The following is a 25,851-nucleotide window of genomic DNA, read 5'->3' as shown; positions in this document are numbered from 1 at the left end:
ACGAATCTCGTCGCGGCCAGTCTCGTTGCACGGCGCGGTGGTGGTGTCCCTCGACGCGCGCGGGTGGAGGCGAAAATGGGAAGCGCTGGAGCCGTGCGAGGAAGGCGCGCCTTTATGGGAGGTGGAGAACGCGGCCGCATGCTAGTGCCGAGGGGTGCGCACAGAGTTGCATTGCATGCGTTTGATCGGCCAAGATGCCATGGGAGCAATCCAACGGGCGCACGGTGAGATCGGTGGATCTTGTGCGGGCTCTGACGGTGGCCACGGAATGGTAATTTTCGTACCACCACCAGCTGCTTATCAGCAGGAATCCCGGGCGTTTGGATTCAAGACGCTCGCCGCGAGTTTAAACAGACGCCGGGAATGTTGTTTCCAGATTATGGGCTTCTCTGTTTCTACTCTACGACAGGCCTCCACATACTTGACACAGATAGTGCGCCTCATTTTAATGGCCTTCCTGTCTTCTGAGGCCTTAATTGGGCCATTTGTGCCTTCCTAATAAAAAAACAAAAACATGGAGTCATTTCCGCCGTCCTAGGACAAAACAAATTGCGAGGGGAGGTGTGCATCGGTGTTGTGGAATGAACGATCAGGTTTCCAGACAGGCCAAATGATGAGAACCAGACAAGACAAACCAGTTGCCGCGTGAAATGATCGTAACGACGTGAGACCTCACAGGACTACATGGTTGGTGCGAAAACTCACGTTCCTGCTTAACTTCAGTCCACACTCCCCAGTCACCCAGTTCCCACCAAGGCGAGAACGCTGTTCGGATCAGAGCTTCATGTGCCAGCCGAAACACATGCCGGGCAACGCGCGGCAGGCAAGTGCGCTTCAAGCCTTTCTTACTGTACGTCTCTGCGTTACGCCACTCCTCGAACAGAACAGGCATCGAATGCGCTACCACCCAGCGCTGTTACACTGAGAAGAGACTAGTACTACTAGTAGTACACAATAGTATGTATCCTGCGAGCGAACTGCCTTTAATTTGATCGACAACAGACATGCACCAATTCAAATATTAATGGAAAATCGAGAATTTGGATCGGCCAGCCTTGCATCACATGTGTCTGTCTGGCCTCAGGCGACGCGTTGAATCGAGCTGGCTGCAGGCAGACAAGGAAACAGCGCCGACGTGCTCTCCACCGAGCTGCTCGCTCGCTCTCGATACACGGCAGGCAGGCGCGCACGAATGCGTGTCGCGAGAACGCTCATAAAGGGCTAGTTATTTCATACTTTAAGTAGTGTCATTCTAGTTTTTTCTTGAAATTGGAGTAAGCGTAAAGCTGTCATTTGGTAAGAAGATTTCGATCGGATCTCCAGCTCTACAAAATAACCTACACACAGGGGAAAAAAAAATCAAAAGATGACGGCCAAGAGGGTTCACATTGAGAATTATGTTAACCCGAATGTTGTACCAGCCGAAGCTTCTCTATTCCCACGGCGTGCCTTGGACGCCCCACCTGCCTGTCTCCGGCTCTCCGCCCTGGCATTCTTGTCCGCTTCTTCTCCTGCTCATTCCCCTGTCTCCACCACACTCCACCGCGAGCCTACGGCCTTGTTTAGTTGGGGAATTTGGGAGGTGCCAAATTACTGTTACAGCACTGTAGCACACTGTAGCGTTTCGTTTGTATTTGTGAATTATTGTCCAAATATTGACTAATTAGGCTCAAAAGATTCGTCTCGCAAAGTACAACAAAACTGTGCAATTAGTTTTTAATTTCATCTACATTTAGTACTCCATGCATGTATCGCAAGTTTGATGTGATGGGGAATCTTCTTTTTGCATAGTGTCAAAGTTGGGAGTTGGGAGTAACTAAACATGGCCTACATCTACCCGCTCCGCTGGCCTGAAACTCTCGTCAGGTCTCACGGGTTCAGCTCAGGCGGCCCTTTCGTCGTCGGCCAACGGGCATTGCAGATTTCTTGATGCGCAACACATCTCTTGAGCAGTCATGTCCGGTAAATTCCACTTCACTTTCTTCCATTTGCCTGCTTCAACAATACATTTCCTCCTTTGCGAGCCGTTTTGTTCTCTGAAGTTTCTGTGACAGTAGCATGCGTTCTTCTCTTCTGCAGTGCCTTAGCTAGTTCCCTGTGGTTTAATCTCCTGATGGAGCCACCGTATTCCTCCCGCTACCAGCTTCACGGTTCTGCTTCTCCCATGACATGGCGGCTCTGTCTCTTCCTGCTGCTTGTTCTTCAGAGCTGCTGCCGCTCGGCGCTTTCGGCCTCGCCGTATCTTGTCGGCATGGGCAGCTACGACATAACAGGGCCTGCCGCAGACGTCAACATGATGGGGTACGCGAGCGCCGAGCAGATCGCGGCAGGGATCCACTTCAGGCTCAAGGCGCGCGCGTTTATCGTCGCCGAGCCTGATGGCAAGCGTGTCGCGTTCGTCAATCTTGATGCCTGCATGGCGTCGCAGCTTGTGACCATAAAGGCACTTGAGAGGTTAAAAGCAAGGTAACAGACTAAGTGCCTCTAATCATAATTTGCACGAATCTCTTCGTCCTCATGGTGGTGGAGCAGAGTAGCAGACTATGCAAATTTCCAATGATGCAGGTATGGTGGTCTTTACAACGAGAACAATGTGGCTATCAGCGGAATCCACACTCATGCTGGGCCAGGAGGTTATCTGCAGTATGTGGTTTATATTGTCACATCTCTTGGTTTTGTTCGCCAATCCTTTGATGTAATCGTCAACGGCATTGAGCAAAGCATTGTCGAAGCTCACAATAATCTCCGTCCTGGAAAAATATATGTGAACAAAGGTACGAATGATCTCTGTTTTCCTGGATTAGTTAGGCTTTTTTTAAAACACTAGTGGGAGTAATTTGGTATTGTTTGTGATTTTTTTTACCCATGTTAAATTAATTTTATTTAAACTCTGGTTGATTTAATTACTATTCCTTCATTCCTGACCATTCTTGGAAAGCTGCCCTGAAGTTTTATTGACATTCTATTCCCTATGTGGCTGCTACACTGATTTTTGGTTACTGCAAATATTTTGTAACTGATGTCAGGCAAATGGCTTTCAGGTGACCTCCTTGATGCTGGTGTAAACCGCAGCCCTAGCGCATACCTAAACAACCCAGCTGATGAAAGAAGCAAATATCAGTACAATGTTGATAAAGAAATGACCCTTATCAAGTTTCTAGACAACGAACTTGGTCCACTTGGGAGTTTCAATTGGTTTGCAACCCATGGAACATCAATGAGTCGTACAAATTCTTTGATAAGTGGCGATAACAAAGGTGCAGCTGCACGTTTTATGGAAGATTGGGCAGAAGAAAACGTCAGCCCAAATCAGGCTGCTCATGTAAGCTCTGGAAATCCGAGAAGAGTCTCTGCACTAGTTTCTGAACCCAATGAGATAAGTAGGTTCCATTCTTCTTGACTGCTTAGACTTTCGAAATGAAATATCCAAGGCTCTTGCTAAACTATTTATTTTTCAATTGCTTTTATTCAGCTGATGACTTAATACGATTAGCATCATCCTACAAGGCCTCAGGTGGAAGGGAAATACCAAGTTCAAGTATTACCAGACGCATTAGGAGCACTCAACAAAAGAAGCCTAAATTTGTTTCTGCATTCTGCCAGTCAAATTGTGGAGATGTTAGTCCGAATGTCTTGGGAGCATTTTGTATAGACACTGGCCTTCCTTGTGACTTCAATCACAGTACATGTAATGGCATGAATGAACTGTGCTATGGTCGAGGCCCAGGGTACTCACTGTGCCTACAAGTCTTTCCATATTTTTGCACATTTAAAAGGACTTGGTGTAAATTAATCCCATTTTTTTCTGGCTTGCAGATATCCAGATGAATTTGAAAGTACCCGTATCATTGGCAATAGGCAATTTCTCAAGGCTGTTGATCTTTTCAATTCAGCATCTGAAGAAATACAAGGAAAAGTTGACTACAGGCATACTTACCTAGATTTCTCGCAACTCGAAGTGAATGTTCCTACAAGTACAGGAGATCAGCAGTCAGTGAAAACGTGTCCAGCGGCCATGGGGTTTGCCTTTGCTGCTGGAACCACAGATGGTCCTGGAGCTTTTGATTTTAAACAAGGAGACACCAAGGTTGGTTTTTATCAATCAGATACTAGCTACAATTTTCGTTGACATGATGTTGACTGGTTTGCACAATCTCTTATTAGGGAAACGCTTTCTGGAGGTTAGTACGAGACGTAATTAGGCCACCAGGGCCAGAACAAGTGAAATGTCAGGCTCCAAAGCCAATACTTCTAGACACCGGGGAAATGAAGGTTCCATATGATTGGGCAGTAAGTCTTCTCATTTCTCTTTACAAGCATATATGTACAAAGCTTGCAAAATACTAACTTTTTAACTGCTTTGAATTCTGTATTGTTTATTTGTGGTCAACACCTTTTTTCCATGCTAGTGGTATGAGTTGAAATGGTTGTTCCCTTATGAATCAAGTGACTTTCTTACTGAATTTGCACAGCTGATTGTTTATTGTTCATTGGTCCTCTATTGAATTCTGTATTATCATGCAGCCTGCGATTCTTCCAATTCAGATTATAAGAATCGGTCAGCTGGTTATCTTGTGTGTCCCTGGAGGTATGTTTTCCTGATTCTTTGCCCCTAAGAAATATGCCAAGCAAACAGTACATCTGATGTTTTGGTCTGTTTGCTTTTGTTATGATGTCGAATATTCAATAATGCAGTTTTACTTGTTATTTTTATTTTGGTTCAGAATTCACAACAATGGCTGGGAGGCGGCTGCGTGATGCTGTCAAAAATGTACTTACAAAGAGTGGTCAATTTCATAACAATATTCATGTTGTTCTTGCGGGGCTAACAAACACCTATTCCCAATATATTACAACTTTTGAAGAATATCAGATGCAAAGATACGAGGTGTGTAATTCTCATATCAGTTTTTTTTTTCTTAGAGCAACATAATATTGGATAAATGGCTGAAATTAGCTTGATTTTTGTTGGCTCACAGTTTATTTTCTAGCTATGTCTACGGATATTTTAACTATCTTATTAGGAACATCAATATTTATTGATATGTTTGAATCTCCACTTTATCCTGTTACATTGTCTCACATCTATAGCTTGACAATAATATACCTATTTCAGTAATAAAGCTATTTCTGAAATTTTGTTCATGAGCATCTTATTGGGGATAAACGCGTTTTTTTACAGGGAGCATCAACGTTGTATGGCCCTCACACCTTGAGTGCCTACATTCAAGAGTTTCAGAGACTTGCTACAGCTATGGTCTCAAACGAAGAGGTCCCAACAGATTTGCAGCCTCCTGATATGCTGAACAGGCAAATTGAGCTACTCCCAGGTGTTATAGTCGACGAGGCACCTCCTGGCGTCACGTTTGGAGATGTCAGTTCAGATGTTCCTGCGAACTCAACTTTCAGGAAGGGCAGCGTAGTGAACGCTACATTCTATTCAGCCTGCCCAAGGAATGACCTTCTCACTGACGGTACCTTCGCACTCGTTGAGAAGCTGGACGGCAGCAACGATTGGGTTCCTGTCTATGATGACGACGATTGGTCGTTGCGCTTCAAGTGGTCGAGGCATTTACCATTGAGTCCAATCAGTTTTGCGACGCTCGTGTGGACAATTCCTGAAGATGCCCCATCGGGTGTTTACAGATTCAGGCATTTTGGTGCGTCCAAGCCGCTGATTGGGTCTGTAAAATATTTTACAGGGACCTCTAGTGCATTTGTAGTACGTTAAGGGTCAACTGCGAAATTTACATCAACCAAAATATGCACATATTTTCCCTTTGGTTTTTATATGTAGTCGATGCTAATAACGTTACCAAGTCATTTTACCAATGTTCTTGTTGGAAATACATGTACTATTCTTATATAAAATTTCACTAAGGGGCAAATTTCATTAATAACTGCCAGTGAAATAAATTCAAACATTAAGGCCCCGTTTGGTAGGGCTTCTCAAAGTGCTTCTCCACCGGCTTTTGATGAAGCCCTACCAAAGGGTCAATTTTAAAACGGCTTCACCATCAAAGCCGAGGAGAAGCCGCAAAACGGCTTACACTAGAGAGGAGAAGCCGAAAAAAGTGGCTTCACCGGCTTCTCCTCTCTCTCCAAGCATTAAGTGATCATAAAATTACATATATTGCCATTGAGAAGCCGTTTTACCAAACGTTTTGCAAAACGACTTCAGCTTCACTAAAAAAGCCACTCCACCGAAGAAGCCGAAGCCGAAGCCGTTTTATGAGAAACCGAAGCTCTACCAAACGGGACCTAAGCATGACATGTTGCCGCCAACGTCACTGAAAAACCTAAGGCCTACTCCCTCATGTCATAAATAAATAACGTTACCACTGGTACTTTTAAAGTATTGTAACAAAGCTCCTTGATTTGGCCACAATCAGCTACTATTTCAATTACAATGTTTTACTTTGGATATTTCAAAAATGATGATTATATTTGTAATAAAAATATTTTCACCATATTATACTTTTATCTATTACAACTATATTATAACAAAATCAATATTTACAGACTGTGTTGATGTCCCAAAAAAAATTCTTGACTAGAGGTTGAACTGAACATTGAAGATCTGCTACTAGTAGCAAGATTGACTCACGGGAGAGGGAGTGTTGAAGTATACTACCCACCGGCTACCACCCCTCAAATAAATATGATCGAGCCTTGTGAGCATTGACATGAGGGGCTGTTGAAGTATATTGCTCCTATCCATCATCAAATAGTTTAAGTTTTTGGGTGAATTTGTTAGTTGTATGAAATTGTGCAGGAAGGAAGGCTCACAAAAGCGGGACCGGCAGGCCAGCCCCTATACGCAATAGGAGCCGGGAATACTGTGTGAGCGCCAGATCAGGTTCCAGAAAAATGGCCAAACGTATCAGAAACGATGACCATCTGAAAAGATTAGAAGCACTAACAAAAGACGAGCAAGCAAGAGTGCCGGTGTGCGAAGACAAGGTGTACGTGCAGATTGCATTGCCTCTATGCGTCAAACATATGTGGTGATGCCATGATGGCGCCAGCAATGCTCAACTATGCTTCACAGAGTTTCCACACCAGGAGTTGCAAACCGGTTTGGATCGACAACTTGCTGTGGCATTACTTGGTCACCCTTCTAACTGATGCAGTGATGCTCCGAGCACACGCATCTATGTTGGTTTCCTTCGTTCATTTGGAAGGAGCCATGGAGGTCTGCGGAGCCCATTGGATGGCGGCCGAAGTGCACTGGCAACCGAGATCCACGCGAGAGGCCGGGCCACACTGCACGATCTCGACGCCGCGTGTGGACGTGATCACGCATGGTGGTTGCTGTCGAGACCGGTGCGATCTGCCTTTCATCATTGGGCACTGGCAACGGCATGCGTTACGGAGATCTAGATGGATCGGCCGCCGCGCATGTGTGCTCTCATGCGTCCGGCGAGCGCGCGGCGTGGATCGGATCACGCGGCCGAGGAACTCGCCTCGCCCCTCAGCGACTTTGCTGGCCTCCCTCTCTCTCTCTCTGAAACATGGCAGGCGGTGAGAGATCGTTTGAAGAGTGAAGACACGGATGCCTGCCTCGTCGCGTACGTTCTTATCCGACAAGCTCTTGGGAGACACCGGCCTGTGCACGTCTGATAGTTCGAAGCTGTTGTGCTCTCGCTAATCACGTCTGCGTAGCGTATACGGAGGCCAACGGGCTAACGAGTCATGTGGGGATAATCATAAGCAGATCGCGATCTGATGCCCCAAAGAAAGAACTGAAAGGAAGCACCGGTCATGATGAGACAGTCCAACACGAGCCGTCCAAATCAGAGCACTTGGCTGCAAACGTCGCCCAACCCCCTGAAACTTGTCCGGACTGAAAGGCCCTACGAGGTAACCTGCCAGACAGCCAGAGTGAACGCCCAGTTAGGGAGAAGCAGACATTGCAGAATAAGCATGACTCATCAATCAATTACGTAGTTACTGTTACTATTACAACCCTTGTTTAGTTCACCTCCAACTCCTAACTTTGACACTATGAAAAAGAAATTCCCCATCACATCAAACTTGCGGTACATGCATGGAGTACTAAATGTAGACGAAATTAAAAACTAATTGCACAGTTTTGTTGTACTTTGCGAGACGAATCTTTTGAGCCTAATTAGTCAATGTTTGGACAATAATTCACAAATACAAACGAAACGCTACAATGTGCTACAGTGCTGGCACAGTAATTTTGACACTCCAAATTTTGGCAACTACAAGGTCTCAGTACTGAAATTTGTTGTCTGCGAGAGAAGGACCACTGACAAGATGAAGTTGGAGCAGATACTGACAAGGGTGGTGCACTGCTGCAGCGAGTTAGGGGTGTTTGGATAGCAGGTGCTAAATTTTAGCACCTGTCACATCGGATGTTTGGACACTAATTAGGAGTATTAAACATAGTCTAATTACAAAACTAATTGCACAACTCCTAGGCTAAATCGCGAGACGAATCTATTAAGCCTAATTAATCCATCATTAGCGAATGGTTACTGTAGCACCACATTGTCAAATCATGGACTAATTAGACTTAATAGATTCGTCTCGCGATTTAGCCTAGGGGTTGTGCAATTAGTTTTGTAATTAGGCTATGTTTAATATTCCTAATTAGTGTCTAAACATCTGATGTGACATGTGCTAAAATTTAGCACATGCCTTCCAAACACCCCCTTAAGAGAGTTTCAGAAAACAATCTCCCTGTGTACGAATGGTGCAATATCTTGGCTCTTGTATTCGGTGATACTTTCGTACAAGTTAGTACCAAAATAAAAAAAATGTCCAATTTAGATCACGCTGCAACTTTGACAAAAGTTAGTAGTAAGAACTAAATTTTTCACTGTTGGTGTTACAATGTTGAACTTCCCCTGAACTCGGGACGTTCGCTAGCGCGCGCCCTCGAACAGTCGAACTTCCAGGTCAGCCCCAGTGGACTCTGAATCTCTGATCGCCTTGCCGTCAGTCACAGGTTCTACTGCTCTGATTGATGCGGATGGATGCGGCACAGCGGCCAGCCCTGAAGCCCCGACCCATCCTCAACTCCTCCCCCGTTCCCACCAAAACCTGCCAGGCGCGCGCACGCCACCGCGACCTCCAGAAGCCGCACTTTCCTGCGCGCACACGCACAAGCGCCTGCCTCCCGGGCCTCCTTCCAACAAACCCAGCGGGCAGCGGCTTGTCTTCCACGCCTCGCCCCGCCTGTCCCCCGTCGGCCCCGTCGCGGTCGTCTCCATTTCTTCTCCCTTCCCTTCCCTGTCCACGTCACAACCGTCAGTCCACATCCGCCTGCCCGTCCCCAACACTTCAGATTCGAACTCGGCTTGCCTTAAAATACTTGGCCACTAGCAGGGTCCGCGCCCGAGCTCGAGCAGCACAAAGTCGACGCCATCCCAGTCCTACGACTACGAGGCGCTCCCCTCTCGGAATTTCCAGCCCGTCGCGTCGCGTTACCTGCGGGGTGCCGCCGTGCCAGGTATAAGTGGCGGCGGAGGTGGCCACGCCCACGCACTGCAGCCGCCGCCGCAGCTGAAATCCTCCGGGGAGGAAGGAGGGGTTCGCCGCTCGCGGGGGTGAGTTCGCTTTCCCCTCATAATTCCTGCCCCCTCCCCGATTTTATGCTAATCTGGTGCGAAATTAAGCTAGGGTTTCATCGCCAGTTCTGCGGATTTTTCCTATCGGTGCTGTGATGTTCAGTGGGATGCTTGCTAGCCCGTGCTGTTTGGCTTGGCTTGTGTGCCGTCCACTCCATGACGGTTGGACTGTGCTGCTGTTGCTTGTTTGGTGGGGGAGTGACTGGACTGGACTGGACTGGCCCTCTTGCTTTTGCTGTGGCGTTGCTTGTGGGATTAGCGTGGTTATTGGCGTGTCGTGGGGGGTTTGCTTGTTGCCTGATTAGCGTTGCGATGCTGATCTCCTGTGGCCGTGGACGGCGGCTGATTGCCTTTTAAGGATCCCAGGTCAGAGAAGTGGTTTTAGAAGAAGATTAGTAGTGTGGGGAGCCTGACCCGGTGTGTGCTTGGAAGGATATTCCCTGTGCCCGTCACCTCCCTTGCTAAAATCAGTCCACTGCAGTGCTGAAATTTGGTGTGGCTAGTGATTAATAGCACTGCCATCAGCTTCCACTCAACCTCTTCCTGCTCAGGGAGCTCACTGCTCAGGTTAGGCCCATCAGCATTAGGATTTTGTTAGGTTGAATTGTTTCGTGCGATATTACCTTTTTGTTTGCTCAAGACATATTCTTACCTGCAACAGTGGCCTACTTTTTGTCTAGTTAGGAAGTTCCAGTCATAGATGGTAAAAATTAGCTCGTGAATGTTAGTATACTGTGCTCATGTGGAGAAATGTAATTACCGTGTTCCAGAAAATTCCATGCTCTCATTTTCTTGCTTGGATAACCCATATCTTCCTTTGCATGCCACTATGCTCTGTGAATTTTCTAACATATACCCACCCTCCTCTTTTGCAGTGTGTAGTTAATTCAGCAGTTTATTGAGATATTCGACTTGCATGAGTTGATTAAAAAGCCCCCTTCCCTGGTTCATGATGGAGGCATCATCTTGCTTGCGCTACCGCGTTTGTGGTTCTGGTTCGCGGATGATATGGCTATGCCTTTTTCTAGTACTCATTCTTCAGAGTTGCAGCCCCGCACTTTCAGACTCACCGTATTTGGTTGGTATGGGGAGCTACGACATAACAGGGCCTGCGGCAGATGTTAACATGATGGGATATGCAAATACCGAGCAGATCGCATCAGGAATTCACTTCAGGCTAAAGGCCCGTGCATTCATTGTTGCTGAGCCCAATGGAAAGCGTGTTGTGTTTGTGAATCTTGATGCTTGCATGGCATCACAGCTTGTTACTATAAAGGTGCTTGAAAGGCTCAAAGCAAGGTAAGCATGATTATTCCTTGAACCTTATTATCAGAAAGTCACTTGTTTCTGCAACTGTATGTGATGTTTGTTCGAATATTTGTATGACACGATCCATCGTAACTTGCGCATGCAGTTTTTTTTTGTCATTCACAGAGTACTTGATTTTCATGTTATCTACTAAAAAAAACTAGTGCCTGACTATATAAGATTTTCTTAATGAGATGCCATACCACAAATGTAAAAAATCCTTAGCTATTTTGCAGTCCACTGACACATAAGAGTCCAGACACTCACACTAACATAATCTTGATCAAATCGATCAGTATGTATTTAATAACATTTTATAACAGAGTTTTTTTTCCATGCACCATATGATGCTGGAGCTGACTATACAAACCTCAATTTGGTAGGTATGGAGATCTTTATAATGAGAACAATGTGGCTATCAGTGGAATCCATACTCATGCCGGGCCTGGTGGTTATCTGCAGTATGTAGTTTATATTGTTACGTCTCTTGGGTTTGTTCGCCAATCATTTGATGTAATTGTCAACGGCATTGAGCAGTGTATTGTTGAAGCTCACAACAACCTCCGCCCTGGGAAAATCTATGTGAACAAAGGTATTAATTATACTTGTTTTATGGGACTTATTAGGTTTTCCCAAAAACTATTGGGACTAGTTACGATCTGTTCCATCTCGCTCGAAATAAAACATGATATAGTTTTAAGTAGGCCTCCAAGCCTCCAAGGTTACTACTCAGCCCTGGTTGGTTGATTGAATGATTTCTGACTATTTGGAAAGCCTGTAATGATCATATGTCCTAAGGTCTTATTAGATTTCTACTCATTCTGTGATATTCTCTGAGACTTAGTTACAAAAAATATTTTGTGACCACATGATTTCCAGGTGACCTCCTTGATGCTGGTGTGAATCGCAGCCCAAGTGCATATCTGAATAACCCTCCTGAGGAGAGAAGCAAGTATCAGTATAATGTTGACAAAGAAATGACCCTTATAAAGTTTGTAGATGATGAACTGGGTCCAGTTGGGAGTTTCAATTGGTTTGCAACTCATGGAACATCGATGAGTCGTACAAATTCATTGATAAGTGGTGATAACAAAGGAGCAGCTGCACGTTTTATGGAAGATTGGGCAGAACAAAATGGTATTCCAAAGCAGGGGGCTCATGTAACTAATGATGGTTTAGAATCTTTGCACAAGATATCTGGACTGCCGAGAAGAGTCTCTTCAATAATTCCTGAACCAACTGAGATAAGTATGTTTGATGCTTCTTGACTGCTTAGATTTTGTATTGAAATCAAAGATCTTTTGGTTGTTGCTAACCTATTTCTTACATTGCAGCTGATGACTTAGTTCAATTGGCATCATCCTACGAGGCCTCAGGTGGCAGGCGATTATCAGGTTCAAGTATCACCAGGCGCATTAGAAGTACTCAACAAAACAAACCTAAATTTGTTTCGGCATTCTGTCAGTCAAACTGTGGAGATGTTAGTCCAAATGTCCTGGGAACATTTTGTATAGACACTGGTCTTCCTTGTGACTTCAATCATAGTACGTGCAATGGGAAGAATGAACTATGCTATGGACGAGGCCCAGGGTACGCACCATGCTTACCAATCATTATAATTAAGGCTTTCGCATTTTCCCACATTCGGAAGAATTTATTATGATTAAATCCTTTAAGTCTTTCTGTACTGCAGATATCCTGATGAGTTTGAAAGTACCCGTATCATTGGCAATAGGCAATTTCTCAAGGCTGTAGATCTTTTTAATTCAGCTTCTGAAGAAATACAAGGCAGAATTGATTATAGGCATACTTACCTAGATTTCTCGCAACTCGAAGTTAATGTTCCTACAAGTACAGGAGGACAACAGGTGGTGAAAACATGTCCTGCAGCCATGGGGTTTGCCTTTGCTGCTGGAACTACCGATGGCCCTGGAGCTTTTGACTTTAAGCAAGGAGATGTCAAGGTTGACAATATCTATCAAAAACTAGCTTCACTATTTTTATTAACATGCTATTGACTGATTTATACTGTCTCTTATCAGGGAAACCCTTTCTGGAGGTTGGTAAGAAACTTACTTAAGACGCCAGGGAAGGAGCAAGTTGAATGCCAAGCTCCAAAACCAATATTGCTAGACACGGGTGAAATGAAGGAACCATACGACTGGGCAGTATGTCTTCCATCTTCCTTTTCATAAACAATTGCAAACAGGCTTTGTAAAGTACTTCTAGTTTCCTAGAAAATGCAAATGCCTTATTTAATAGTTGATACCAAGGTCACATCAATCTCGAGCAACTATTGTTTCTGCAGGTCAGTACCACATAGATTGATATACTCCCTCCATTTTTAAATATATGATGTTTAGGACAAGCTATACTGATATGAAGCATTTTAAAATACATTTAAAAATGGAGGGAATAACATTGTCTTAGTGATATTGTTAACTCTGTGAGAGTCCCATTCCTTTGAACTGGTCTGAAGCTTAGTTTCAGTGCTTAAATCATAAGCCAATATTATCGCATTTATGGCAAACATGACATTTCTGCTAGTATTGATAAGATCAGACTATCACCTGTGAACTATAGACCATCTGTATTGATGATATTAAACTGTCTATCACCTGTGAACCATAGATCACGTGTCATGATTGTTAGATATGTATGTGCTGTGTGCGTGTATGGGCCTGGTGTGTCTCACGCCAATGCCCAGGCCGGCTCCCCGCCGTGCTAGGATAGGCAGGTTATCCCTTGATTGGTTATGATTCTATAAACCTCTCCTAAGGCCTGCCTATATATTTGTACACCTTGTATACTCTAATCAATCTATTACTCCACGCAATCTCAATTGCTCTCAATGATTAATTTCCATGATACATGAATTAAGAACATGGAACTTAAGTCTGTTTTACTGAATCTGCACAACTGATTAATTGTTGGTTCTGTACTGAATTCTGCATTTCTATGCAGCCTGCGATACTTCCAATTCAGATCATAAGAATCGGACAAATGGTTATCCTGTGTGTCCCTGGAGGTATATTCCCAGTTCTTAACTCCAATAAAAAATTTGCCAAGCAACAGTGCATGTGATGTGTTGATCTATTGCAATTTATTGTGACGTCACATGCTCATGTTATGCACTTTGTATGTTTATGCGTTGGTTCAGAATTCACAACGATGGCTGGCAGGCGGCTACGAGATGCTGTCAAAGAAGTACTAACAAGTGACAACAGTGGTGAATTTAATGATATTCATGTTGTTCTTGCTGGGTTATCAAATACCTATTCTCAATATATCACAACTTTTGAAGAATATCAGATCCAAAGATATGAGGTATGAATATTTCAAGCCACTTGCTTAGACTGAGAGCATAGTACGTATAAAATGAAACAATCATAGTTAGCTTGATATTTGTTGGCCCTTGCACAATTTATTTGGTAGGTACTTAGTTATTTGTAATGGCATTTTTAACTGCCTTGGTAGGAACATGTTTTTTCTGAATATGGCTGAATCGGCACTGTCGCCTGTAGGTCTCATTCTCATCTGTTCATCTTGCATGAATAACCTGATATTGAATCTTTCCTTTTTGTTGTCATACCTTTTTCCCCTGAGCCCTGCTCAATCTAAGAAACCAAACAATGATAGGCATGCACAGTGTGGGTCCTCTTAAAATTTGTTTGTAAGTCTGTTGAAATAAACACCCTTATTGGTAGATGCCCCTTTGTGTAATTATTGAAAGTTCCTTCAACCGCATCAGCCTCCTTTTAGCTCCATGAAAAGAGAATGCTTTATTTTCTCTCTCTTGTTTTGTGCTTGTGGTTCATGTTTTTTTAGGGTGATTTTGCATGTTCATAGGGCCCCATGGTATTAATTTATTGGTATTTAAGTTCAGATATTTCTTCAGCCCATCATTTATTGATCTTCCTGGCAAATAAATGCTTGTTTTGCAGGGAGCATCAACGTTGTATGGCCCTCACACCCTGAGTGCCTACATCCAGGAGTTTCAGAAACTTGCTACAGCCATGGTTGCCAACAAAGAGATCCCAACAAACTTCCAGCCTCCAGACATGTTGGACAGGCAAATTGGACTGCTCCCAGGCGTCATGTTTGATTCGACCCCCCCTGGTGTGAAGTTTGGAGATGTCAGCTCAGATGTTCCTGCAAGCTCAACCTTCAGGAAGGGCAATATAGTGAATGCTACATTCTATTCAGCCTGCCCAAGGAATGACCTTCTCACTGACGGCACCTTTGCACTTGTCGAGAAGCTAGATGGTAGTGACAATTGGGTCCCTGCCTATGACGACGACGACTGGTCGCTGCGTTTCAAGTGGTCAAGGCCTGCGAAGCTAAGTCCAAGGAGTTTCGCGACGCTGGAATGGACAATTCCTGAAGATGCCCCATCAGGTGTCTACAGATTGAGGCATTTCGGTGCCTCTAAGACGTTGCTTGGTTCCATCAGACATTTTACAGGGACCTCTCGTGCATTCGCCGTGCGTTAGGTGGTGCACCGTTGCCTTGGATAGTACAGCTACCTGAGTTTACACCAGTGAAAATTTCATATTGAAATACAGGTCGCAGTATCGAGAGCGTGTTGGTCCATGGTTTTTTTTTACCTGTATTTGATGGTAATAACATTGTCAGACCATGTCGAACCTGTATCTTGTATGCAATCCCGTGGGAACGTGTAGCTTGTACATAACTACAAACTCGATATATATATGTCAAATTTGTGCAATCTCGTGACAAAACTCGATACATATGTCGAATTCGTGCAATCTCGTGAAGTAAAACGGTTTGGGAAATCTAGTTGTATGATGATTTTTGTGGATGGCCAGAATAGCTGTGCGGTATTGGTGCGAGTCGTGCGTACCCAGAGCTCCACCTGACAGGTAGTCATGCCGGCCCAAATGATTCACCAGACTCCAGCAGCGTCGCAGCTATCACCTGACAGATAGCCGCAGGTAAATACAGGGAGGAGAAAATTCCCTCCATGCCATCCAAAATTATAGCCATCCCTTATGTGCCATTGGAAATTTAGGCCTTGTTTAGTTGGTCAAATTGGGAGATGCAAAATTACTGTGTTAGCACTGTAGCACACTGTAGCATTTCGTTTGTATTTGTGAATTATTGTCCAAATATTGACTAATTAGGCTCAAAAGATTCGTCTCGCAAAGTATAACAAAACTGTGCAATTAGTTTTTAATTTCATCTACATTTAGTACTCCATGCATGTACCGCAAGTTTGATGTGATGGGGAATCTTCTTTTTGCATAGTGTCAAAGTTGGGAGTTAGGAGGTAACTAAACATGGCCTTAACAATCCCCTCGTTGCCATTCCGTTAATTCCACCGTTACTTCGTTAAAACGCCCCAGCACCGTCACCACCGCGGCAGCGTCGGTCTTGGAGCAGCTTGCGGCCAGGGACGCCACAGCGTCTGCGAGGCCGACCACGAGCCGCGGCTGTGCCGCTGTGCTCGCCCTTGCACCCGCGTCGTCTAGCTCGGAATCGGCGTCATTCACGTTGCCGCACTCGAGGTTCCCGCGGATGCGGGCATGCGGCCTAGACCAGGAGCTCATGAACAGCGTCCCCTGGACGGAGGAGCACGAGCAAGCAGCCCTCTCACTCCTACAACAAATGGAGCTACCGAACTCCGAGCATGGCTCCAACACCGCTGGCCGCCTCCGGCCCGTCGCTTCCATCTCCCCCGCAGCAGCTGCGCTCGCCCCCGGCAGCGGCGTGCGCTCAGCCAGGATAGCTTTCGTGCCTACGCGCCGTTCGCGTTACACGAGGAAGGAAAGACGTGCTGATGACCGGCGTCGGGCTCAAGTACGTGCTGGAGGTGAATTGCCATGTCCAACCATTGGGACAAGCTTGCTTAGATTGATTTTTCAGTTCGTTCACTGGCTCACAGCCCTCTCAATCATTCAATCAAACTTGCGTGCTGAATTAGTGAGATTTCCATCGCTAATCGACTTGCTCTTCTTGCCGCCGGTTGTTCTTGCTGAGTCTGAAGAAGTACGGCAGAGGAGATTGGAGGAACATCTAGCGCCGCAGGCCGACCTGCTCCGGGGCACGGCTCACGCCCGCGGCCGCGTGGCTGGTGAGTGACAGGCTGACGGCGTCCATACAGTTCGAGGTCGCCCACCTCCCGGCCATGGAGGGTTGCCGAGCTGCTGTGACCGACCGCGAGCCGTCCGAAGAGATTCGCGGCGCTGCGGCGAGCCGCCTCCACGGCGGGGCCGTGTGCTACCCTTGCCCGCCGCGCTACCGCGGGCCTCCTCCACCGCTGGGCTGTGCGCTGTCCCTGCAAGCCGCGCTACTACGGGCCGCCTCCGTCGCGGGATCGGGAGGGGCCCGGGGCTAGCAGGCACTCTCGCTTGCCCTTATCGGCGCACGCCGCGAAATCCTCCGAGTCCGAGGACGGAAGGACGGCCTCCATCTGAAACACTTTTCTATTCTTCTTCCCACTGATGCATGGGGTCGACTGTAGTATCCATCAGCACTAACGGTGGGATCCAACCGAATGGCAGGTAAGGGATGAAAAACTAAATCCGATACCAACGAAGGATGACTAAATTTTCAATGGCACATGAGAAATAATTATAATTTTGGATGGCATGTAGGGAATTTTCTCCACGGGAAGTGAGGGACCGTATGCGCCACTGCGCCAGCTTCAAATTCCATTGAGATTCAAGAGAATGATTAGCATTTTTTTAAAATTTTTAAAATTTGCACCATCACCTGTTGGAGTTAGTTACCCCGTCTAGGGAGGTGTCCGAGTAGAGGGGTAGCTCTTTGCTTGGATAACGGGAGTCTGCCGTGTCTGCGGATTGCGGAGCACGACTATTTGCTTCCAACAACGACAGTACTCGAGACAAGCACACGAAATGCATGGATCTCTTGGCCTACATTAGTGCATCGCAGTGCATCACTCGTGACCGAATGAGTTCACACATAAACAACTAATGATTGGGACCAACAGTTGACTACCCCCAAGCACAGATGGTACACTGTACCTCACTCGAAAACAGAAGCAATGTGCCGTTTATTTTTCTCCCAAGGAGGCAGATAAACAATGGACGGAATCCTGCATTGCAAATTCGCTCGCTACTTTGGGAAAGCAAAAGCGCAAAAGGAAGCAGAAAAGAATGTCCATCTTTCTAGGCCGAATGCGAGACGCTGCCGGCTGTTCCAGTGTTCTTACAAGTGGAGAGCACCGGGCATGGTTGCGGCCGTCGCAAGCCATACGGTGCAGGTGTCACGGAATTGCTCGGCCCCGGGAAGGTATTTAGATCCTCCCTATCGTCTCGATCCCGTCCCTGTCCGTGATTCAGAGGCACGTTTGGATTGGAACCTAGAACGACGTGACCAACGAACGCACCCGGCCCTGATGCGGCCTGTGTTCGTTGCACCTCTGACGCCTCAAAAAAAAAATGAAGAAAACACGAGCCGAACAGGTAGTTGCTTGCAGGATGGTGCGTATCCAATTGAGCCTGCCTGCCTGCTGTTCTGCAGCGAGCCGGTAGTTCAGGTCCCCGTTGGAAAACCGCAGCCGTCGTGTCTCCCGGCTCCTGTCGACAACGTGCCGAGACGCAGGTCGTGCGTTGTAGCTGGGCCGCAAGGAGCGTAGTAACACGTTCACGAACGGGACAGGGGCGACGAGTTTGTTGGCGGCAATGCTACTCCCCTGCAGACACGGGATTGGTTTGTTAGCTTGGTTAGAAACTACTGGTAGCTTGCACCCACCAATTGCGCGAGGATTTAACAATGGCCGTTTTTTGGGGACTTTCTACTGAAAGTGAAACCCTGTCGACCTCAACATTTTTTCTTGATCCTCGTCGAACAGTCCCGTCAGAGTTTCTTCCCCATCATAGCTTACCCTCCTTTCCTCGGTCACCATGAGTGGCATTCCTCGATCAAAAGACTGAATCGATAGCCCTAGCAGCACTAGCAGTACTACCAGCACTCTTCACTTCTTCAGTAGTTCAGTTCCACTGTTACTGCTACAGCGATCGAGACCCACCGAAACGGAGCAGGAAGCGTTCCAATTTCCCTCCCCTCCAGGCACAGGCAGCAGCAGCAGCAGCAGTCAAGATCCGCGAAATCCTACGCATCGCGCTCCATCATTGCACCCGCAAGCTTCCGCAGAGGCACACAGTTTTGTCATCAGTACAATGCAAGCACAGGAACCTTTTAATTTTTTTTCCAAGACACAACATGAGATAGATAGAAAGTTTTGCCATGGGCATGATGGCCGCTCGCTCGGTGGCCCCCCACGCCGGCTCGGCTCAGATGCACGCTGCGTCGCGGGCAAAAGCTCCGCCTCGGATTCGCCGCCGATGCTGACGACGATGCACGGCGCAGGTCGTATGGCATACTACCCAGCTTTTGCGAGCTTTTGTTAGCTCCGCCATGGCTTTTCCCCTCCCCTAATAACCAGAACAAGGTTTAAAGACTTGAGAGACCTGAGAAAAGCCAGCCAAAGGTCAGACTAAACAATGCGTTCCCGGGATCTTTTCGTCGCCAAAGCGAGTTTAGCTTTGGGCCATTCTTGCGACCTTTTTTCCCCCCTGCACTGCGTGGCTGCGTCGCCTCACACGCAGGTGACGGCCAGATGGGGAGGGAAAGGAGCAGCAACAGCAAGAGAATGGCAGCGGGCGCGGGAGGCAAACAAAGCCGAAAGAGATGGCCGCGGCGCGGCTCCCCAGGCGAGGCCGGGAGATGTGACGAGACCCATCAGAATCGTGCGCGGATCTTTGTCTTCACTACTCCACATCGTAATCGACTAATCGTACGTACGCGCGCTCATTGCTCTCTCTAGTAGTTTCTTGCTCGTCTCCCTCCTCCCCATGTCTCGCCACCGGCTCCATCATGGCGCCGCGACGGAGGGCGGGGACCCCGGCCGGCCTTTTCCGTGATCCCGTCGTCTCCGTCTCGTCTCCCTCGGCAGGCACGGCCTGTTCTGCTGCTTTGCACTTGCACAGGCCACGGCCAGCCAGGAGTGCGACCGGAGTACGTGCTCCTCCTGGCAGGCAGATGGGACGTGATGTGACTACAGGTTTTGTACTGGCACCTCTTACACGCTCCACAGTGATCTGCAGCCCCAGTGACCGTTCTCTTGTAAAACTCGGATTATGGGAAGTAACAAATGCCGACGACGGTTGAACTAGCTAGGAATCATGCACGATTCTGACAAGTAGCAACTAGCAACAGTGGCGGCGAGCCAAGCGGTACATAAGGTTGAGTACCTAATTACAGGTCGTGTTGCAACTCTCTTGTACAAAGTGAACCAAAAAAGAGGAAACCTAACAAAAGGAAAGGAGGTGACACAGATCCACGCTTGTACATGGGGGAGGTGGCTAAAGGAGCCTAAAAGGAGCTCTTTCCCCACGCCTAAACCCACCAAAAGAACCCGCTCGCACGCATAAACAAGGCTAAAGATCTCTCGCGCTCGCCCGCGAAACCGACCCCTGCACGTTCTTGACGAGAGCCTTTAGCAATTCGCACTCGCGGCAGCAGGTTCGCCGTCTTTTCCTCGCGTCCTCCGCGAAATTCAGCGCGAAGCTTCGGCCGCCGTTTCTTCAACCTCCGGCCCTCTAGCTAGGAGCAAGTCGAATGGTGAGCATGGTGGCAAATGCAGAACCCCAGCAACGATGCTGGTTGCTCGCGTGGATGTCACGTCCCGGGGTCACTCCGCGACCGCAGCAGCGACGTGTCAAGCTCCGAGACGGACGCTGCGGAAGGCAAGTGACAGCCGCATTAGAAACAGTGTGCTTCGAAAAATTAATAATGGAGGGCACGGGATGCGCGACTGGTCGGTGCCGTCAGGGCTACGGCGTCGGCGGCGATCGTATACGACACGAACCTCGGTGGAGCGACTCCTTGCAGTGCGCGATGGCGCTGGCGATGCCGTCCTGCTTCTCGGCGAGCGAGTCGTCGCGGCGGGCGGCCGCCGGCGACTGGGCGGCGGCCGACACCTGCGCCGCGGACGCCGAGCGGCTCTTCTGGAGCCGGAGGTCCGCGGCGGCGGTGGTCGGCGCCACGCGCCGCAGCCGGCTCGAGATCTTGCTGAGGTACCGCCGGATGACGTCGACCGAGGGCGAGCGGGCCCTGGCCTCGTCCCGCTGCAGGTCCACGTCGTCGGGCGAGCCGTACCCGGCGAAGAGCCTGGCGGCGGAGCGCGCGCTGCTGCTGGCGCTCCGGGAGAAGCTGGCGCGACCGCCGTAGAAGGCGGCCTTGGCGGAGCCGAAGCTGAGCGTGCGCAGTTGCAGCCTGCCGCCCCCGCGCCGGCTCGCGCTGCTGCTCCGAGCGCGCGAGCCGGCGTCGCTCGGCTCGGACGCGCAGAACATGAGCGGCGGGGGAAGGTGCGGCGGCGGCGGCGCCGCGCCGCGGAAGAAGAGGCGCTCCTCGTAGGACGGCGACGCGGAGCGGCTCCGCTGCAGCGAGATGACGAAGTCGAGGTCGGCACCGCGGGCGGCGTTCACGGCGGCGGCGCAGGCCGAGGAGCAGTCCTCGGACTCGGAGCCCGACTCGGCCGCCTGGCTGCCGGCGCTGGACGCGGGCGCGGAGCAGCAGGACAGGTCCAGGTCGAAGAACGGGCCCTCGTCCTCCTCCTCGCCGTACGCGCAGCAGCCGCCGCGCGGCGTGACCGGCGCCGTCGCGGTGGCGGTGATCGTAGACACCGCGCGGCGCCGGCGGCGGAAGCGCCGCGCCGCGAGCAGCCGGAGGATCTGCATGAGCTAGAGCTAGCCGCGCGCCCGTGCGATCTCTTGGGCGTTCGTGCGTGCGTCCGTGCGAGTCCGATTTGGCTGCGGTAGAGTGGGGGTTGGGGAGCTGGGCGTTTGGGGTGGTGTTGGTGGTGTGGACTGGTGGTGCGCGGTGGCTTTTAAACGGGAGCGGCAAAGTTAGCGGAGGTGGAGCGGAGGGAGGCGCCGAGGCGGACGTGTGGGCGTACCAAAGGCAAAGGCTCCGGGTTTTTCCTCTGTTTTTGGCGCTGTTTGTGGGGTCTCAGCACGGGATTTGGCCACTTGAGCTACTCCAGCCAGTTACGCGCATACGGCCCGGCGCTGCGGGTGTGTTTGTCGTGCGGCGCACGAGCCGGGTGCAATGGCAAGGGCGCGCGTGTGGCCGAAGCGGTCAGGGTCGCTGGGAAGGTTGACGCCACGGCCGTCCCCACCATGGGCAGGACGGATCGTAGTATCTACCAAACCGGCGAGTGACTTTGGGTGCCGGGGGACTGGTAGTTCAAGTCGTTGCCAGCGACCAAAGTAACGCCGGTCTCTTGGAGGCATGTCAGCGTCTCGGTTTTTTCCGTTGTCCGCTACTTACCAACCCGAGATCATGAAGATGTCTACTGCTTACCATTTTGACAATGCTAATTATGTTTCTTTTTTCGCCGGCGGAATTGTGAAGCGCTAGCGAGCAGCGATAGGTGCCAACTTACCATCGATCTACGCAAAGTGGATATCTGGAAAAAAAATCTCCACTCACGCATTTGAGATCCCTGAAGAACAAGTAGTGAGTGAAGCTATCAACAATCAAGTGACGAAGGATGCATGCACTGTTCATTCATGTTCAAAAGGCCATGGCTACAATGCCACATAGCATTGGAGGTCCACGTCCACTATCTATAGAAAGAGGCTCCTCTGCAGTAATTGGACTTGTACATACCATAAGTCACTCACATGTAGGCTTGATCCCACATGTGAGTGATCTAACCGTAGAGGAACCACTTTCCATCCACGGGTTGGGAGTGAGCCATCACAATTTACATTGCTCCATCATTATTTAAAAAAAAATCACATTGCTCCATCCAGGCAAACACTAGCAAAAAAAAACTGCTAACGAACCGCTTCCCTTAAACGGAGCCCGTCATTATTTCGGGAAAAAAATCGCATTGCTCCATTCACGGCAACACTGGAAAAAAAAAAACTGGGGCCGGGCCTGAGGGTCCGGGACCATTCGTGGAATGGAAAAGACAAGCGTCCATCCAACCGGACCGGGGCGAGCCAAAGATGCAAGGGCCGGCCGGATCACGCAGGAGCTCCATAGAAGTCTGTGAAACGGCCATAAATTTGCAAAGTGACTGGAGGAGTAGGGGCATCGATCGAGCGAAATCGCCGGCGACGGGAACTGACGACTGAGCAACAGCGGAGCTGCTGCTGTTGCTGCCGCTGCAGTGCAGGTAGGCGCAGAGGAAAGTGCAGCCCCGCACTCGATGAGTCCAAGTCCATGGCGCGAGCTTTTACAGCCTTTCTTCGATCCCTCCCTCCTTCCCGGCCGGCCTCCTCGGCTCCTCGCCCGTCCAACCCATCTACAGTGGTCTCCGGTCAAAGACTACAGTTATTTGGATTGACCGGGCCGGGTCGTCTGCACAACAACATCTCCTCTCCCGTGGTCCCGCCTGTCATCCAGGCCTGGGGATGGGCTCTGTCAGTCTGTGCACTGGTGCAGCGCAGTTGTCTGTTAGGGTGTTTGATGTCGAGGTGCTAAATTTTATCAGAGTCATATAGAATATTCGGATAATTAGGAGGTCTAAATATGAGGTAATTATAAAACTAATTGCACATATATCAATTAGACTCCATCTGTGTAGTTAGTTTTATAATTAGACTATATTTAATACTCCTAATTAGTATCAAACATCCAATATGACACGTGCTAAAGTTTAGCATACACCCTAGATGTTTTAACAGTCTTTAAAAACAACCTGCTTTCAGTGTTAGTACTGTACGTGAGTGGTAGGTGAGACCGTGAGAGCGAGATGCATTCCTTCCTTGTTTTGTGTGAGAAAGATGTGACGTGATGGATCATGGACGATGACTTTTCGGCGCCTGGTTTTGTCGCTCTGCGTCGCGTCAGGTAGGGTGGCCCGACCCAGCCAGCAAGATTTAGCGCTTTTCCTGTCCTGCCCAGAGGTAGAGTGCAACGGCGACACCTTGCGCGGAGACTGGAGAGAAAGATGAGAAAGATCGCAACAACTTTTGTTACCACCATGCTTGTGAAAATAGAAAGGTTTTCTTCGCTGCTCAATGCACGGGCTTGAGTGAAAAATGTGAAATGCCTCTTTTAATAAAAATGGATAATCTTGAAAAAACTTCCTTTTCTTTCCTATGACACTTGTGTTCTGCAGTGACTTATTTTTATGGCAACTACGGCAAGCAAGAAACCGGCCGAACAATTGTATTGATAAGCAAAGTTGGTGCTTACATGATTTGTGAAAAAAGAGTATGAGAGAAAGGCAATGACAATATTTTGAGACCATACCAGGAGGAAGGAGGAGTCAACATGAGACATGCACCGGTAAGCCCAAAGGCGAAGATTAGCTGCCACATTGCGAACTGTCGCCGAAGCGGTGATGTAGAGGCCATTGAACACTAGGGCATTACGGGTTTTCCAAATATTCCATAGCACATCGGTGATGATGGTTGATCGCACTGCCGGTGTCGTGCTATCCGGCAGGTCGTCGAGGGTCCAAAGGTCATGGTAGGAGAGTAGGTGCGGTGTGGCAATCCACCCGATGGCGTGCCAAACCCTAATGGCCATGGGACAATGCAGGAGGAGGTGATGTTGATCTTCATGAGCGCCACAAAAGGCACAGGTGGGTGGCTCAATGATGTTCCGATGGCGTAGAAGGGCAGGCGAAGGAAGCCGGTGGTGGTGCACGAGCCAAAGGAAGTGCTTACAATGCGGGGCAACAGTGTTATGCTAGATGAAGGCCGCGAAGTCGTTGATAGGTCGTCATTCCATATGCCACACATAAAACCCTACCCTGCGGAGGAGAATTGGTACATGGCAACGCCCATCTCTCTCCGATCCACCATACCAGGAACAGGTTGTGCACTAGCGAGCGCCTATTGCAAGAGATGGAGCTTCGCAGCTGCAACCGCAAAAAGGCACGGGTGAAGGAAGAACTCCCATTGATTACCAAGCCAGGTGGAGGCAACTGAGACATTGGGTCGTCGGCAATGAGAGATGAGTGCATTGAAGAGGTCGGCCAAGGGTCGTGGACCAAGCTAGTGATCAAACCAAAAGCAACAGTTTGCACCGTCACCAAGATGCACTTGGGTGCATTGCCTGAATTCCGACAGGAGCTTAAGCAAGGCAGTCTAAATTGGTGTGTCCAGACGATGGGAATCGCCCAAATCATGACCAGCTGCATGGCCATAGTATTGCTGGAACCATCTTTGCCAGTTGGTTGTAGGCCAGAAACTTGGACAAGAGTCCCTGGTTCTGGATAGCCAGGTCTTTGACTCGACAAGAGTCCTCGGTTTTGGATGGTCAGGTCTTTGACTCCCAGACAGCTAATGACCGGTCTTCACATCAACTATGAGAAGAGCACATTCGTTCTGATCGCCAATGACATCAACCTTGCTCATTCCTTGGCTGCTATGCCCATTGGCTTCCTTCCCCCAAACTTACCTAGGACTGCTGCTCTCCACCAACATGCTACAATTGTGTGATCTTCAACCGCTGGTGCGCACTGTGGCTGGTGAGCTGGTGCGAGCCCCTGCTTACTCCAAGTGGGGGCACAACCTTGGCCAATGCTGTTCTCGGCGCCAAACCGGTCTATGTCATGTGTTTCGTCCTCCTGCTACAAGGCACAATTAAAGCTGCTGACGCAATCCGCCGCGCGTTCATCTGGACCGGCGAATCACAGTGCAATGAGAACTGGTCTGCAGTAACTTCTTTTCTATCGCACCGGTTCATTTCCTTTCGACCTTCTTCTGCTGGAAGTAGGATTCAGTACTGCATTGATAAGGCCCCGTTTGGATACACAATGCTAAACTTTAGCACAATGCTAAATTTTAGTACCCTCAAATGGAGTGCTAAAGTTTAGCACTTGGGGTTGTTTGGATACAGTGCTAAAGTTTAGCACCCTCAAATGGAGTGCTAAAGTTTAGCACTTGGGGTTGTTTGGATACAGTGCTAAAGTTTAGCACCTTGGGTG

The 25,851-nt window shown here is 48.6% G+C and overlaps 3 protein-coding genes across 3 annotated transcripts; 2 read left to right on the top strand and 1 right to left on the bottom strand.

Annotated features, from left to right (window-relative positions):
• Window positions 1-1,800: 1,800 nt before the first annotated feature.
• LOC117854663 (neutral ceramidase) lies at window positions 1,801-5,832 on the top strand. Its single transcript, XM_034736888.2, has 10 exons — window positions 1,801-1,962; window positions 2,080-2,466; window positions 2,566-2,774; window positions 3,042-3,380; window positions 3,473-3,728; window positions 3,817-4,087; window positions 4,165-4,290; window positions 4,525-4,588; window positions 4,725-4,888; window positions 5,183-5,832. The coding sequence occupies exons 2-10, from the start codon at window positions 2,114-2,116 to the stop codon at window positions 5,729-5,731; spliced, it is 2,331 nt and encodes a 776-aa protein (XP_034592779.1). The 5' UTR covers window positions 1,801-1,962; window positions 2,080-2,113; the 3' UTR covers window positions 5,732-5,832.
• Window positions 5,833-9,192: 3,360 nt separating this feature from the next.
• Window positions 9,193-15,636, top strand: LOC117857429 (neutral ceramidase). Its single transcript, XM_034740084.2, has 10 exons — window positions 9,193-9,578; window positions 10,475-10,898; window positions 11,291-11,499; window positions 11,787-12,155; window positions 12,242-12,497; window positions 12,601-12,871; window positions 12,950-13,075; window positions 13,872-13,935; window positions 14,068-14,234; window positions 14,852-15,636. The coding sequence occupies exons 2-10, from the start codon at window positions 10,549-10,551 to the stop codon at window positions 15,398-15,400; spliced, it is 2,361 nt and encodes a 786-aa protein (XP_034595975.1). The 5' UTR covers window positions 9,193-9,578; window positions 10,475-10,548; the 3' UTR covers window positions 15,401-15,636.
• Window positions 15,637-20,105: 4,469 nt separating this feature from the next.
• Window positions 20,106-21,926, bottom strand: LOC117855490 (uncharacterized). The gene is made up of 2 exons (XM_034737857.2): window positions 20,767-21,926; window positions 20,106-20,635 (listed from the first exon to the last, which is right to left on the bottom strand). Exons 1-2 carry the CDS (start codon window positions 21,635-21,637, stop codon window positions 20,577-20,579), a joined length of 930 nt encoding a protein of 309 aa, XP_034593748.1. The 5' UTR covers window positions 21,638-21,926; the 3' UTR covers window positions 20,106-20,576.
• Window positions 21,927-25,851: the final 3,925 nt, after the last annotated feature.

This window comes from Setaria viridis, chromosome 5 (assembly GCF_005286985.2).
Source record: "Setaria viridis chromosome 5, Setaria_viridis_v4.0, whole genome shotgun sequence".
In the NCBI taxonomy this organism is placed as follows: domain Eukaryota; kingdom Viridiplantae; phylum Streptophyta; class Magnoliopsida; order Poales; family Poaceae; genus Setaria; species Setaria viridis.
Note: the sequence above shows the minus strand (reverse complement) of the source record. Positions and strands in the feature narration are given on the sequence as shown.